General features: G+C 35.6%; 1 protein-coding gene across 1 annotated transcript in view; it reads left to right on the top strand.

Annotated features, from left to right (window-relative positions):
* Positions 1-12,585: 12,585 nt before the first annotated feature.
* MYRIP (myosin VIIA and Rab interacting protein) overlaps positions 12,586-12,969 on the top strand; it is a 223,310-nt gene continuing 222,926 nt past the window's right edge. The window contains exon 1 of the mRNA XM_074195896.1: positions 12,586-12,842. Coding sequence (XP_074051997.1) covers positions 12,625-12,842 — 218 coding nt within the window. The 5' untranslated portion in view covers positions 12,586-12,624. The remainder of the gene's footprint in view (positions 12,843-12,969) is intronic.

Raw genomic sequence — 12,969 nt, 5'->3', positions numbered from 1 at the left:
AAGCACCAGCCTTGGAGTCAGGAGTACCTTGGTTCAAATCTGGTCTCAGACACTTAATAATTACCTAGCTGTGTGGCCTTGGGCAAGCCACTTAACCTCATTTGCCTTGCAAAAAAAACCCTAAAAAAAAGACATGATATCTTTGAGAAACTTAAAATGGGACAAAAATACAGAGAATAATCTAGTAACCTATAACAGCAATCAAGTATTTGAAAGACTGCAAGCCATAAAAAATAGGATCCAGGTTGTTAAATAAGCATCTTTTTGAAATTGAAGAGTGATACCCTGCCTCTAGCATTTTATTTTTGTTTTTTTAGTAATGTCTGACACTTAGTGTCTCCATTTCAGTTTTCTTGGCAGAGATACTAGAATGGTTTTTCCATTTACTCATTTTATAGATGAGGAACATGAGGCAAATAGGGTGAAATGACTTGACCAGGGTCACATAACTAGCAAGTGTCTGAGAAGGGAATTGAACTCATAAAGATGAGTCTTCCTGATTCCAGGATCAGTGCTCCACCCACTGTACCACCTAACTGTATAACACTTTGAATTGTTCTAATAAAGAGTAAAACCAGAAATCCTTCAGGTTCTCGTTTATCCCAACCAGGCATGTGATCAACTGCAGTAAATAATAGCAAAGAATCTGCACACTTGAATGCAGGAAGAATATTGAAATGTTCAGTTCTTTTAACAGTGGATATGTTGAAGCTTTGATCTCTGAGATGTCACTGGGTTGGTGAAAAGAACCCTCAAGTCCAGCCTAATGGATTATGCTGCTCTTACTGTTATGCCAAACATTAAAAGAACAATCATTATAATATTACACATATTCAGAGATGTGACATGGGATTTTTGTATCTGAAGCAAAATCATAAACTGTCTATGAGACAAATGGGGCAAATCCACCCCTTGATTGAGGGGGATTAGGATAAGGGGGTAGTTGAAGACACAGAGATCCCAGGTTTTAGGGTCATTGAACTGAATGGGACAAAGGAGTTCATCCCAATCCACTAATCTAATAGGTTTCTATTTTAACTAATTATTGATAACTAAATGCTAATCTTTGTTATTTTCATGCTGCTGACAGTCCTCTAGTGCTGTCAGAATCATAAAGATCTATGATCCTAGATCACAAACCCAGTTTCCCTACTCTAGTTACAATTTAATACTTGATATCTTTAAGAATGTGCAATTTTATTTACATGGATCCTTCTCCACCAATGCAGAGTAGACTTTTTAGTAGATAATTTCATGAATGAGTGGGGAAGTGGGGGTGGGGGACAGAGAGAGAGAGGGAGACAGAGACAGAGAGCAATTCAGCCAGAAAGAAGACAGAAAACACAGAGAAGACAGAGAGGAGAGAGGGAGAGTAAGAAAGGAGAAAAGTTACCTGATGGTCAATACATTAACAGAGGCTTTGATGATGAGCCTTTCTAAGAGTACCATGTCCAGTCTACCACTTTTATCATACTTCAAAACCTTCCTTCTTGGTGGAATTTACCTGAGTTTGCACTATACTGGCACAGCTGTTTTCCTCATAATTTAATACAATGTCTTAGATATGATCTGAATAGATTGGAGTGTTATTATTTATCTATTCACTTTCTCATTCTTCAAACTGGAGTTTAAGCTCAAATTAGATTTTTATTGGCAACCATGCATGTCCTTTGCCCTGTTGATTCATATTTAGCTTGCAATCCAAAAAACTTTTTATATGACATATTGATTAGCTAAATCTCAATCCTTATAGTCACATAACTAATGTTTTGAACCCAATGCTGGTTTTACATTTATCTCAATTAAGTTTCATCTTGGGATGCTTTTAGATCCTATTTATAATCACCCAATACATTCGCTATCCCTTCCAGCTTTGTTTATTCCTCAAATTTCATAAGCTCTTTTTATATTAATATAAATCACTGTAAATACATATATATATATATATATATATATACACACACATATATATGCACACACACATACAGACACACACACATAGAACAGAAAATATTAAGATTTCTTGAGCACTTCATTAGCAATCTCTTCTAGGTTGCCATTGATGCTAATAGTCTACCTCTTTTGGTTATTATCATTCCATTCATTGCAAACTCACCTAACTGTCCTATCATCTCATCTTAGAAGACTTGCCAAATGCCTGGCAATGAATTTTTTGAAGAAGGTCAATTTTGTAAACTATAAACCATTTAGTTTGGTATTGCTTAGCAATAAAACAAATCTAGACCAAATTATTAAAAAAATAAGTTTGGGAGATCTAGAAAGTAAATTGGGTGCTCACTCTGAGTCAACATTGATTCATTATCAATAAGACAGAGCCAAATTAATATTATTATGTCCTTTGAAAATATTATTATGATGGTAGATGATAGGAATGGCATAGGTTCAATACATCTTAAAAGCAAGAATTGTGCCTATTTTTTGCAATGAATTGAATTGGAAAAAGTTGAAATATAAAAGTTGAAAATAATCTAAAAAGATCTGAGGAGTTAATAAGCAAATATTAAGTGTGCTTGGAATATGAGAACAAAGAATGAAACAATCCTAGTTCCTACGGAACTTACCTTTCTTTGGATAAATGGAGACAGTTAATTCAATAAACATGTATTTAGCATTTACTATAGGCCAGGCACTATGCTACAAATAAGAAAAAGAAGATAGCCCCTAACCTCAAGTAGCTTAGAATTTAATGGGGAAGACAGTACACAAGCCTAATGTAAAAGCATTAAGCAAATAAATGAATAAGTAAATTTGCATACAGATACGAGTGTACACAAGTATATGTACACAATTGTGTAGGTGTGCATAGATATATTCATATATTTGTATATGCATATGTGTATTTCATTTATATATGTATAATATATAAAACAAAATAGGGTTTATTGTGTTTTAGGAACTCTTACAATTATCATTTCATTTGATCCCCATAATAATCTCTGAAAAACAAGGTGCTGCTATTATCCCTATTTCCTAGACGAGGAACCTAAGACAAATAGAAATTTAGTGACTTGCCCAGGGTTACACAGTAGTTGTAAGCGTCTGAGGTCTGATTTGGACTCAGATCTTCTTGACTCCAGGCCAAGTACTTTAATCACTCTGCCTAGCTGGAGTGTGTATACATAATACATATATGAATTCATATACATATATATGGAGATTATTGTGTATGTTTGTGTACATATACACGTGTAGATATGACTAAACATCAGGTGTTCTCACCTGTTTGCATGTGCGATCATGCATGTGCACATTTGGATTGTGATGTCTTATTATGTACATACAGATATATTCCTATGTATACCAGCATTGTATAATGTCTATGTGCATATGTCTGTACACATGTGAACATGAAGTTTTAGTCCCTTCACTGTTTCTTTGATGTTTAGAAGGCAAGGAAGACTTTTTTCCTTCTTCTTTAAACCAGTTATTTCTCACACAACCAGTTCAATAAACACGTTAAATTACCTGGGTTAATGAGGAACTGGGGTAGAAACTGCAGATAGAAAAAGAAAAATCAATTTCTAAATTCAAGAACTAATAATGTTAATTGTTGTTTAAAGAAAAGATATGTATATATATATATGCAAATTTACACATAATCCACCTACATCTATCTATGTCTATATCTATATATGTGCACAAGTATATAGGTTTATTTACATGCTTACCTATAACCTCACGCAAAGTAAATACTCAATACCATGGGAGAAGGAGTAGAAAAACTAAAGGAGGTGAGGAAAGGTCTTCTGTAGGGGGATTATATCTGAGCTAAGCCTTGAATTTACTTAGGGACTGAAAGAGAAAGAAATGGGTAAGGAGAGTATGTGCAGTGTGTTGACAAGCCAATGCAAAGACCTGGAGATAGGAAATGGGATGTCACATAGGGAATAGTAAATACGAAAGTTTGCCTAGAAATAAGGGGAAATGTGAGGGGAAGTGACTAGTTTTAGAGACAATCTTCAGTCTCAATTGGTAGGTTATAAAAAATAATTTTAGTCTGCAGCACTGTGTAGCTGAAATAATAAAAATCTCATGCAGTCCTTCACGATTCTCTCCCAGAGCTTTTTCAGTCCCCAAAGAATTCTCTTCCTGACACATTTCTCATTCTTTTAATTTAGTATCTATGAAATACCCACACAAGCCAGTCAATCTCAGAGACATCTTTGATAGACGAAGTCTAGAATTCAATACTGTTTAAATGACCTAGCTCTCTGATCCTAAGGGAAAATGAAAAACAGTCTAAGAAAAAATACAACCTGAGAGAGAGCAAGATAAATAAGTTCTGCTTGTTTGTCTTGCTTTAATGTTTGGTTAAGCTATGTTCTTTGGTATGTTCCTTTCCCAGGGGAAAGGCATAGATAATCAGACCTTGGTGAATCCTTTCCAGAAAGCACTCTTAAGTCATTGCTTTTCTTGACTATCAAAAAAAAAAATTCAACAAATATTTCTTGAGTTCCTATTCTCTGGAGAACGCAGTGGCTAGTTGTTACAAGGCATAAAAAGCACATAAAAAGATCTCTACCATTATGGCACACATGGTCCAATTCAGTAGATCAAACAGAGACATGAAAAATTACATAAATGACATGCTCAAGAAATTCAGGGAAGGGAAATAAAATTATTCATTGGCCTAGGGAGGAGAAATTCCATAAAGGAAAATGGATCTTGAACTGGTCTTCAATTTATGCTGACAGAAGAATTGATGTCAGGGTTGTCTGTGGGTCACCTGGACAATGCTAGTATAGAAATCAAGAAAATTAGTCCAGTGAGCTATTTATTGTCTGTGGATTGTATATATCTTCCTCTTTGAGTTACTAGCTATATAATAAAGCTGATCTGTCTTGTTCTGAATAAGGAAATAAGTTTTGAAGAACAACTTTATATTTTCAACTTGAAAATGACAAAAATTTCCTAGATTTGGGGGAGGGGGGTTGGGAACAGAGGAAAGGACTGGATTTATAGTCATAGGACATGGATTAAAATCCCAGCTCTGTCATTTACTATCTATAGGATCTTGATCATACTATTTCACCTGTCAACTTTCTCATCTGCAAAATAAAAGGTGGGGTTAGTGGCACATAATACCCCTCTTAGTTCTCAATGCTGGAATCAGAAGAACCCGAATTCAAATCCAGCCTCTGGCACTTGATTCTTACTAGCTCTGACTTTGAGCAAGACACTGGAAACCTTGCATCCAGTCATCCTGATCCATCTCTGGTTACAGGACCCAGATGACTCCAGAGGAAAAGATGAGGCTGGTGACTTAGCACAATCCCCCTCACTCAAATCCAATTCATGGGCTTGTCATGGCATCACCTCCCAGATGTCAGGGTCTTCTTTGAGAATGAAGCACAAACAACAACAAAAAAATGATGGAAGAAATCATCCAAGCTTAGCTATCCTGAGACTTGAAAGACAAGAGCATAGTTTGTAACTGGGTCTTTTTACAAGGGAAAAATATTCTTACTGCATTCTTATTATATGCAGATTGTATAATAGCACTCTTACCACATAGAGATTCAGGTGTTAAAACCTAGCTTTTTATTATGCTAAGGCATAAGTACAGAGGTCAGAAAAAATAAGTCTAAACCACACTTAGAATTCTAATAAAGCTTATGTAGTTTCCCACTGTCAGAAACATTGTTTTTCCTGTGTTCACAATAAAGCCAGAGTCTCACTTAACTGGGGGAAATAAAAAAAGATAAACTTAAAAGAGTTACTTTTCAAGGCCAGACCAGTATGGACTAATTGAGAAGGGAGATATAAGTGCCAAAAGATAACTCCAGAGTCAGAACCCCTTGGGATATTTCCACAAATAAAGCCAGTCAAATTACTTTGAGGAGCCTGGCTTCCCTTGCTGTTTCTTATATCAGGAATGTCTTGAAGGCCTAAATTTTACCATCACATGGGACAGATTTCAGACAGCTAGACATAATCTCCTAAACAAGGGAGGTGGCCATAAACCCAAGTAATAAAAAAAAGGAAATAAAAAATGTCTTATTATTCAATGTATTCAAAGCCCCACCAGGTTGGTAGAATTTCCAGAGCTGATATTCTATTATTATAGAACTGTGGCATACCAAGCCAATAAGAAAGTTCTTTATTGCAGGAATATGAGCCAAATAATTCAGAAAACACCTGAACAATTCTGAGAACAAATAATGCATTAAGGACAGTAAATGCTAGATTTAAATCATACCTACTCACATGGATACCATTAGCATATGAATGGGAGTAAATACATTTACTGACTGGCATCAGGCTTGGCAGTGGGTGTTATGAAATTTGATAGAATGCCGTATTGTGAATTTGAATACGCGTCATCCTTTGTTCCCAAATCTTGAGTAATGAATACTTGAGAAAAAGTTAAGTTACTTGTATGATTGCGATGTTATGGGGAAGGTGACCCAGAATAATTTCCTTACTTAGATGTGAGATCTTCATTTGCCAATGTTATTTTATCTATTAAGATAATAATAATAATAATAATAATAATAATAATAATATTTATCTAGTGGTATAGGATTTGCAAAATGTTTTACAAATATTATTTCATTTTATTCTCATAGCAACCTTTAGAAGTAGGTGCTGTTGTCATTTCCATTTCATAGATGAGAAAACTGAGGTAAATAGAATTTGAGTGCCTTACTCAGTGTCAGAGATAATAACTGTCTGAGACAAGATTTGAATTCAGATCTTACTGATTCCAGACCCAGTTTCTATAAGTTATTGTTGGAGATAGATTAAACACTCTGAGATGATAATCCTTAGTTTCCTGCTTTATATTGAATGCAACATCAATAGAAACACTACTTCCTTGATTATTGATCAATTATATGTGTATATATATATATATATATATATATATATATATATATACACAGAATGGTAATGAAGGAGAAATACACTATCTGTCCTCAGTATCTTGGCTAAAAGGGAAGTAGAGGAACTTAAGATAAGAAGACTGGGGAAGAGATGATGTCAAAGTCTAGTTCTTCATTAGTTCAAAACATCAAGAAATGAAGTTTACTGAAGATCTGTCCAGAAAATGACAACCAGTATCATATAGAGGCATCGAACTTATGTCATATGAAAACCAGTTGAAGTGACAAGCAATATTTAGTCTAGAAAAGAGATGATTTAAGGGAAGACTTGATAAATATCTTCAAAAATTTTAGGAAATGCCACAAGGAAGAGGTTGCAAAGATATGAATTTAGATTTGTTCCAAGGTAAAACTCTACTCTTAAGTAAAATTGGGCTGACTGCCTCAAGTATAATTGGGATTCAGTGTATGACCATGTTGGGGATATATCAAAGAGGATTTTTATTTATGGTATGGACTAGACTTAATGGTCTCAGATCCCTCCCAGCTCTGAGATTCCATGTTTCTAACCTAGATCAGCCCAATTTAAGAATTCAGCTGATGCTATTACAATCCAAACTTGAACACTTGGTTTACTTGAAATCCTTCACCAAATTCTATCTTTGGGGTTACCCAGGTTTGCTTATGAGTCTCTATATTGGAGCAGCCACATTTTCTTGACCATTACCCTGTCTGTCTTTTATTATAATTCATCAAGGGCTTTTCCAAGTATCTTATGAGAACTAATAAATACATATAGAATGAAAAAAAGAGTAAAAAAGAAGAAATCCATTTTAATGGTCAACTATAATTAAAATTGCTAAGGGTGGCACATGACTAAGAAAAAGAGGTTCACCCCCAGAAGTCCCTATGTCCTGGTTGGGTAGTACCATTATTGGCAGTGTTTTGCTCCCACTCTTTCTGCAAGTTTTCTGAATTCCCTAAACACCATACCTTTGCACAATGAAGGCACCTCATTAGGGTATCTCTTCCCACATACTCTTTTCCTATTGTTTTTTAATACCAACCCAATTTGTTAGGTGTATTCTAGGGATTTTATTATGATGCACCACTAGGAGGGGGGAGAATAAAGTATGTTAGAATAACCATTGAAAATGTGCACAGATTCACAAGTTGCAAAGATCTACATACTTTAATGTTGATCTTTGACATCAATGACAAAGGCAGATTGCCAACTCCTCTGGTGTTCTCCCCTTATCTAATTTGCTCTCTGTTTAGATTTGACTTTAATTTTTTTATTAATTCTAGTAATTCAAATGCAAGGCATTTTAGAAGGCAGCTATCACCTACTTCTTTTTCCTACCAATATCAGAAGTAGAGGGATACCTATTCCTTGCTAAAGCTAGTCCTTTTACCTGTGTTCTTGGTCTTCACTCTTCCTGGACAATCTTGCTACAACAATGGTCCACTCTTTCTTATCCATTTTCAAATGAATATTATTCATTTCTTCTTTTCTTTTCCACAGACTCTTTCCCATCTACTTCTAATCTCAAAAGAGATTAGAAAGGTATGTCTAAATATATATTATATATGTATATATTTATACACATGTATACATGTAATATATGTTTATATTATATGCCCATGTAGGCATATATATATATATATATATATATATATATATATATATATATATATACTGTATTGTATACCCATGCACATCTGATGCAGAGATGTGCCTGTGTACCCATACAGAAAAATGTTAAAGTCCTGAGGGCTTTATGATGTGATAAAGAAAGTGGAACTTAAGACAAACCTTGGGTTTGATTAGAAGGCATGACAAGAACCAATAATAGAGACCAAGAAGGATTTGTCAAAGAAGTAAAAGACTCAAAAAATAGTTTCATTGTGAAAATTCAGAGAAAAGTATATCTAGATGGTAGGATTGATAATGTCAAATGCTGCAGATAGGTTGAGAAGAATGAGCATTGAGAAAAGACTGTATGTTTTGAAAGGTCATTGGTAACTTTGGAAAGAGCAGTTTCTATTGAGTAACAAGAGAAAGTGGAGGCACCAAGTGAAGAAGACAGACTTTTCAAGGAAATGGGTGGAGAAAAGGAAGTAAGATCAAGGATGAAAGCTTAAAGGGTATGGTAGGGTCTAATGATTTTTTAAAGCATAGAAACAACTTATTTCTTGAATAAGAAAATGGAATGGGTCGACCATTGATTAAGTAACATTAATTTGTTGCCATGTAAAGGCTAGGTTAGAATGAAGGGAAGTAATTTGGAGACTATTGCAATATTTCACTCAAAATGGAATGAGGGAAATTCAGATAATTGTGTTATAAGGGGAAAGAAGTAGATGAATGAGAGAAATGTGGAGGAAGAATTGAGAAGACTTGGCAACTGATTGAATATGGATGACTTTGGAGAGTGTAACACTGGATAAATCTGAGACTGACTTGAAATCTTGAAACTTGAAGATGACTAGAAAAGTGGTAATGCTCACTACAGAAATAGAGAAGTTAAGAAGAGGAGAGAATCTAAGGGCAAAGATAATGACTTCAATTTGTGGATATAACATGGAACTCCAGCTGACTTCTTTTCCTTCCTGAGGCAGGACTAGGAATAATGATTTTCTATTGATTAAACATACTCAACATCACGTACTTCACTCCTCAATAATGAGTGAATGATAGTTGGAGTCAGGTAAAAATCTAGTCATTTGCAAAATGTGCTCTGTGAGTCCTGTTGCTAATCTGCCTACTACTTCATGGTTCTGTAAGTTAACTTGTATCTTTGGCAACTGCCGGGGACATTCATCACCAGAGCTGACATTTTACAAAGTACTTGCTGGATAGGGTAGCACATTTCTCCTCATTAGGATGAAATACTTTTGCTAAACTTATCTGTAATAAGTTAAATGGCATGCATTTGCCCTCCAGAACTGCCCCATTAGGTCCCCAGGGTCAAAATATCTTCACTACCATGGAAGTTTTTCTCTTTTCTAAATTGAATTATCATAGTCCTTATAGGACTTACAGTTCTAACACATTAGCCTGCCTTTGTATTTATCTCAAGGAAATTGAGCTTGGGAAGTTAGCATTTTAGGGTATCTTTGATCTAAAGCAAATGTTATTTATTCTAAAATCATTTAGCCAAGTGAACCCTAGTTCACAATTCCCTGTATAATTTAGCAATGGAAAGATTTCACTTACACATTCTGAAAAAGAAGATTTCCTAGTTCTTGTTCATTGAGATGATGCTGAAGAATTTGGGAAAGGAGTGAGTCAGTTACTTGCAGATCACCTTCTTCAGAGGGATTTTCCTACCAGATTTTCTAAGAGAAAAAAGAAACTAGTTTGGACAACTTTAACTATGGTACATGGAGAACATTTCTTTTTCAAATGCCCACATGTTTCTTGAGTCCAGATGCTAGGTAATATTGACAATCTGGGCATGTAAATGGTGTGGAAATTCAATTGACATTAAATAAATTGCTATAGAATGTTTTATGAACATAATAAAATTGCCTTTTTTCAATTGATTCCATGTTATCACTAATGTAGAAACAACTAGGTGGCCTAGTGGAAACACTGCCAGAGTTAGTCGGAAGATCTGAGTTCAAATCTTTTGCCTCAGATGGTTCCAAGCTATGTGACCCTAAGCAAGTCACTCACCCTCTCTTCTGTTTCCTCATCTGTAAAATGCAAATAAAAGTAGTAGCTACTTCTCAGGTTTGTTGTGAAGATCAAATGTGGTTCTAGTTATAAAGCACTTTGATAACTTTAAAGAGCGATATAAATACTAGCTATTATTGTTATCACCATTATTATAAAGATTATCATATTTTTCCACATTTTAGAAATGTTCATTATTTTCTTTTTTTACTTTTATTTTTCCAATTACATGTAATGTTAGTTTTTACCATTTATTTTTGTAAGATTTTGAGTTCCATAATTTTTCCCTCTTCTCCTTCCTTCTTCCCTCCTCATGACAGAGAGTAATATGATAAAATTGCTACATGTACAATCATGCTAAACATATCAGATTATTTTTTCGCTTAGACACTTGAAAATTTTTGTGTGTAGTCTTAAAAACACTAAAGGGGGAAGGGCAGCAACAGAATACAGAAAAAAAATAGAGTAATTTTTGTACTTGCTTGACCAATAATATCTTACTTTACAGTTCTTGGTTTTCCACATATGTGAAACGTCTGTATAGTTTGGCATTTATTATTTGTTTGATCCTGGGCAAGTCACTTAACCTTTCAAAGCTTCTCCCAATTTTCTAGGACTATAAGTTGTAGAACACTAAGGGATTTTGTTGATTGATGGCATTTCATTACTAAGAGTACCACATACTGAAGAAATCAGTTTCCATAAAAACATGGCCAGGATTTTGAGGTACATCCGCTGTAGGGATCTTGTGCAGATTAATGTTTTTAAACAAATACTCTAAGTGGCTTTAAGGAAAAACATTACTTAACTTTAAATTGGTATTCGTTCTGGGGTGTGCCTAGTTTTAAAATGGTTTGCACATCTTAATCCAGTCTCTGGATAAAGGGATTCCAATTAAGTGTTTCTATTCCCCTCAGCAAATGATGTGATCTGCCAAGGATAGAACTAGAAAACAAATCCAAGTGCCACAAATTATGTTCCCTCTAGAGGGCCAATAAGATCACAAAATAAGGTGAAATTGAACAGATCCTTGTACTTACAGACTCTGGTCACTTTCCAAGAAGACTGTTTAGTTTTTTAAAGCCCATTGCCATCTGCCCCTATCCTCTTTCAGTCCTCATTGTACATACTCTGCAATCCAGCCAGACTGCTATATCCTTTCTACTCTTCATACACAGTACAGCATCTCCTATCTCAGTAGCTTTGCCCTGGCTATTCCCCAAGCCTGCAATGCTCTCCTTTCTTACCTCCTTCTCTGAGAAAGTATTTCCTTCAAAGTACAGCTGCATATATGAAGATTTTCTGATCCCCCAGAATGCTGATGCCCTCTATCCCTAACTACCATATCTGTGACTTGGACTATTTTTATATTCTCTTTCCCTTCCCCCTTTTTCCTCCCTTTTCTTTGTCTCTCTCCTTTCCCTCTTTCTTTTCTTTTTCTTTGTCTCTCTTTACCTCTCCCTTCCCCCTTTTCTCTTTCTCTCTCTTCTTTCTTTCTTTCTTTCTTTCTTTCTTTCTTTCTTTCTTTCTCTCTTCTCTTCTCTGTCTCTCCTCCCCACTTTCTTCTCTCTCTTCCCTTCCCCTTTTTCTCTCTTCTCTTTCTCTCCCTCTTTTCTCTATCTCTCCTTTCACTCTTTCTTTTCTTTTTTCTCTCTCTTCTCTTTTCTGTCTCTATCTCTCCCTTCCCCTTTATCTCTTTCTCTCTCTCTTCTCTGTATCTCCCTCACTTCCCTATTTGTTCTCTCTGTCTCTCTCTGTCTCTCTCTCTCTCTCTCTCTCTCTCTCTCTCTCTCTCTCTGTCTCTCTCTCTCCATTTCTGTCTCTATAAGACACTCATGTATATATGTATGGATGGATGTGCGTGTATATATGTATAAACAGACACACATTTGTTGGCAAGGGCTCTTTCACTTTTGTCATTGTACAATTTAGTATTTAGTATTTAGTACAAAAAGTGAGTGCTTCACAAATGCTTCCTGGTTGATTGAAGACTAGATGGAAACTGGGGAAGGAGGAATCAGGTGGGTCCCTATGTTCTGGGACTGGAGATTCTCACACGCTTTTTTCTCTCTTTTCCTTCTTGGATTTCCCAGTGAGATGAAACAAAAACTTGATGAAGAAGGCAGCAAGTGCAGCATCTTGTCCAAGCACCGGCAGTTCACAGAGCACTGTTGCATGCGCTGCTGCGCCCCTTTCACCTTTCTCCTCAACACCAAGAGGCAGTGCTGTGACTGCAAGTACAACATTTGCAAAAGCTGCAGTTCCTACCAGAAAAAGGAGAGGGTGTGGCTCTGCTGTGTCTGCCAGCAATCCAGGTAAGAATAAGGTACATTCCCCCACCCCAAGGACTTGACCAGATGGGGCTTGTTGGCACCAGCTGGGGTGCCTACCAGTTTCTAACTGCAAAAAAGGAAACAATGGGAAATTTAACTTATGTGTCAT

This window comes from Macrotis lagotis, chromosome 7, assembly GCF_037893015.1.
Source record: "Macrotis lagotis isolate mMagLag1 chromosome 7, bilby.v1.9.chrom.fasta, whole genome shotgun sequence".
NCBI classification, from domain to species: Eukaryota; Metazoa; Chordata; class Mammalia; order Peramelemorphia; family Peramelidae; genus Macrotis; species Macrotis lagotis.
The sequence above is the reverse complement of the archived record's forward strand: the minus strand, read 5'-3'. Positions and strand labels throughout refer to the sequence as shown.